This window comes from Limulus polyphemus, unplaced genomic scaffold, assembly GCF_000517525.1.
Source record: "Limulus polyphemus unplaced genomic scaffold, Limulus_polyphemus-2.1.2 Scaffold5479, whole genome shotgun sequence".
In the NCBI taxonomy this organism is placed as follows: domain Eukaryota; kingdom Metazoa; phylum Arthropoda; class Merostomata; order Xiphosura; family Limulidae; genus Limulus; species Limulus polyphemus.
Genome location: NW_013671089.1, coordinates 58,388 through 61,881, shown reverse-complemented (window position 1 = coordinate 61,881; position 3,494 = coordinate 58,388). Strand labels below are relative to the sequence as shown.

Here is a 3,494-nt window from a genome sequence, read left to right as displayed (position 1 = left end):
AAGGTTAATGACCTACTTTCAACAATGGTGATAGTCAGTAGCCACACTACTAGTACCCTACTCTGTGGAAAGACGTAAAACTTTTAAGCCTTTCTATGAAATAGAATAATAGAACTCCTGTGATAAGTGTTGATGAAACATTACGAGTAGTTTGAGAATGTTATTAAATAATTCACGTTCAGATTAACATTTGGTAGTGACACTCAAAATCATGTTCACATTCTTCAATGTTTACAGGTATTTTGAATATTTAAAAATTAAATAGCTATTTTATAAATATATCTAATGTTTCTTTATTGAAAGTATTTCTACAATACCAATGTTGTCTACCCTTCAAATATTTCAATCTCTGTTTCTTTTTTTTAAGAACTTGTCTTCTGCCCACTTTGAGTTTAGACCTGTTACCATGAGACGCTATTTGACAGTTAAGTTTACAGAAAAAACAGATCATAAGAAACATGAGTAAGAGTCAAATAAGAGTGTCAAACATCTGACCCTATTATTTTTAATAAAACATAACATGTGAATCAGTAGTGTATACATTAAGCTGAATATGTAGGGTTATATTAAATTCCCTATATTTGACAGACTCGTAGTAGTAGTAATAAAAAAAAAACTGTATAGCTTAGAATATTACTTTTTTAATGCTTATTGTAGGTTCAACTGTCCCATGGATAATGCATGGGCTCTCATTGTTTAATAATAACTTTACCTCTTAGTGTTAATTCCAGCTTTACAAACCAAAACTTAAAACTTTTAAACAAATTTTCTAGACCTGTATATAAAGAAATATGTACGTGTGGTGTTAATTTTCTTTCCATTTGCAGTGTATAAGCAGCATTATAAAATACTTACTAATGCCAAGTTGTACATGTAAAAAACTTGTTAAAACTATAGAAGACTTTACATTTTACTTGATTGATAATTAGTAATACACCAAAAACTAAAACCAATAATTTTTAAAAATTAAAAATCGTAAATTTCAATACTTTTGAACCCTTCAAACAAACCATGATCTTGGTTGCCCCCTGGTGGCAATTACAAACAGCAGAAATTACAGACTGATTTTAACATTAACATTTTATAACTTTAGAGCATTACATAAACTGTGACAACAAATAATAAAAGCCAACAAACCTTGACCAATATCTTAAAATACCAAAGTCAATTATAATTGTAAAATCTGTTCATTGCAAAAAGAAACCTCAAATATATTAAGTTACAAATATTTTATCAAAAATACACAATAATAATTACGTGAAAACAAATTTCGACATAAAACATCAAAAAGTACATAAAACTTTACAAATATATCAAACAGGAGAGAAAACAAAACTTACTCTACACCTGGTCCCATTTCCTGGATTGTCTCCGTTTTTCGAATACGTGCAGGAGCGGTAGTCGCAGCCCCCGATGTTGACAAGTGGTGCACGGCAGTACCAATATGGATAACAATGCTCATATTATAACACCGTAAGATCTACGCTCACACAAATCTTGATGGTTAGAAGTGTTTTTTACACAGAGTATGCACTGTTTCCAAATAGTTCTTTGGATGAATCCTGTCACTTTTATAAAATTCATTATCCTGAATATTTACAAACACAAGTAATGATAGGAGACGACACTCTCCATTTCTGAAAAACAAAGAAAAGCACAAATATAATAGTGTTTAAATAAAAGATCTTCGTTTATTCTAACAACAAAGTCAAGTCCCAGTATATAAGATCATAACCTCACTACAGAATGAGTTTATCCTAATCACAGAATCAAACCTCAGTGTATCAGGTTATAACCTCACTACAGAATGATTTTATCCTAATCACAGAATTAAACCTCAGTGTATCAGGTTATAACCTCACTAAACCTTTATTCTAACAGCAAAACCAAGCTTGGAAATTAGATTTTTACCTCATTAAAAACTTTATCAGTAAAAACCAAACTTGTATTTTAGAATATAACGTCACTAAAAACTTCTAACAGCAAAACCAAGCTTGGAGATTAAATTATAACCTCAACACTACATGACAAACAAACAAATATATATATATATATATATATATAATGAAGCTGTTGACCAGAAATATTAACATCCTCTAACACATACATGTAACATTTCTTGTTAAAGAATCATCAATACAACAGGGTTAAATAGCTACTTTTGTCACCAGTGAGAACACATGAATAATAACATCACACAGTTTTACATCACCTATGGAAACATATCACCAATCAAATTACAAATATATTAAAAATCTTAGTTTACAACCACAGATATCTGATATTTCCTAAATGCTATTAATAAAACATAAAACAACAAAGTCAAGAAGTTACATACACGGTGAAAGTATACACACAACTGGACAAACCTAAGACATTACTTTGTCTACTAAAGTCATATTTTAATTCCCAAAAAATTCTAATAAATATAAATAAAACAACGAGAGCCAAAATTTTAATTATGTACTAGCCTCAGTTTCTCATATTAGGTTACTATAAGTTACTTTTTTTTTTAGGAAATCTTAACCCTATCCTTATCAGGCAGGTTTTTATAATTATATATATATTAATGAAACAATAGTTTGTGACATGTTTTTATATTTCTGCTCAAAATATGCGAGAAATAAATATATTATTTTAATAAAACTTTAGTAAAGAATAGGGATGCTTTTTTTCTCCAGTGTTTGATACATAATTCAGAATTAATCCATCAAAGATTAGCACAAGCAGCATTTCCAACGCCATCTAGTGATAATTGATTGTAATACATGATAACATGTGAATATATTTGGGCAAATAGTTCAAGATACAGAGAGAAATAATTTGTTTTTAACAAACTCAGAGGAAACATGTAGAGTGTCCGAGTTATCTCGGGCCAATCACAGAAGGGGTTAATTAACAAAAAAAAAAAAAAAGGAACAGAGATATAATTTCAAATTTCTTAGATTAGGTTACTAAAACAGGAGTTTTATTTCAAGTTTCATGTGCATATGATTGCTGTTTGGCTGTAAATGCTGGCTTATCATGCCACAGACAACATCATTGTGGTCCTCACAGGATGAAATTAAAACTATCATCAAATTAAACAAAATGACTGTTTTCAAAACAAATTTATCACATTTGAAATATTCACTGGTTCCATATATGACTACAGTTGTTTATAAATTGTTAACAAAAATTAAACATTACAAATATATTACTATCCTCTTTTTTTTCTTTAGAAAAAATTCATAAAAATTCTCTATATTTTCAACTGCTGTAATAATAGTACATGAACTACCTAGGTACAGGAGGTGACATGAACTACCTAGGTACAGGATGTGACATGAACTACCTAGGTACAGGAGGTGACATGAACTACCTAGGTACAGGAGGTGACATGAACTACCTAGGTACAGGAGGTGACATGAACTACGTAGGTAAAGGAGGTGACATGAACTACCTAGGTAAAGGAGGTGACATGAACTACCTAGGTAAAGGAGGTGACATGAACT

The 3,494-nt window shown here is 30.2% G+C and overlaps 1 protein-coding gene across 1 annotated transcript in view; it reads right to left on the bottom strand.

Moving 5' to 3' along the window:
• LOC106472635 (histone-lysine N-methyltransferase 2E-like) overlaps window positions 1-3,494 on the bottom strand; it is a gene marked incomplete at its 3' end in the record, with an annotated part of 23,742 nt that overhangs the window by 12,006 nt on the left and 8,242 nt on the right. The window contains exon 3 of the mRNA XM_013933290.2: window positions 1,341-1,637. Within this exon, the coding sequence (XP_013788744.1) occupies window positions 1,341-1,462 (122 nt within the window). The remainder of the gene's footprint in view (window positions 1-1,340; window positions 1,638-3,494) is intronic.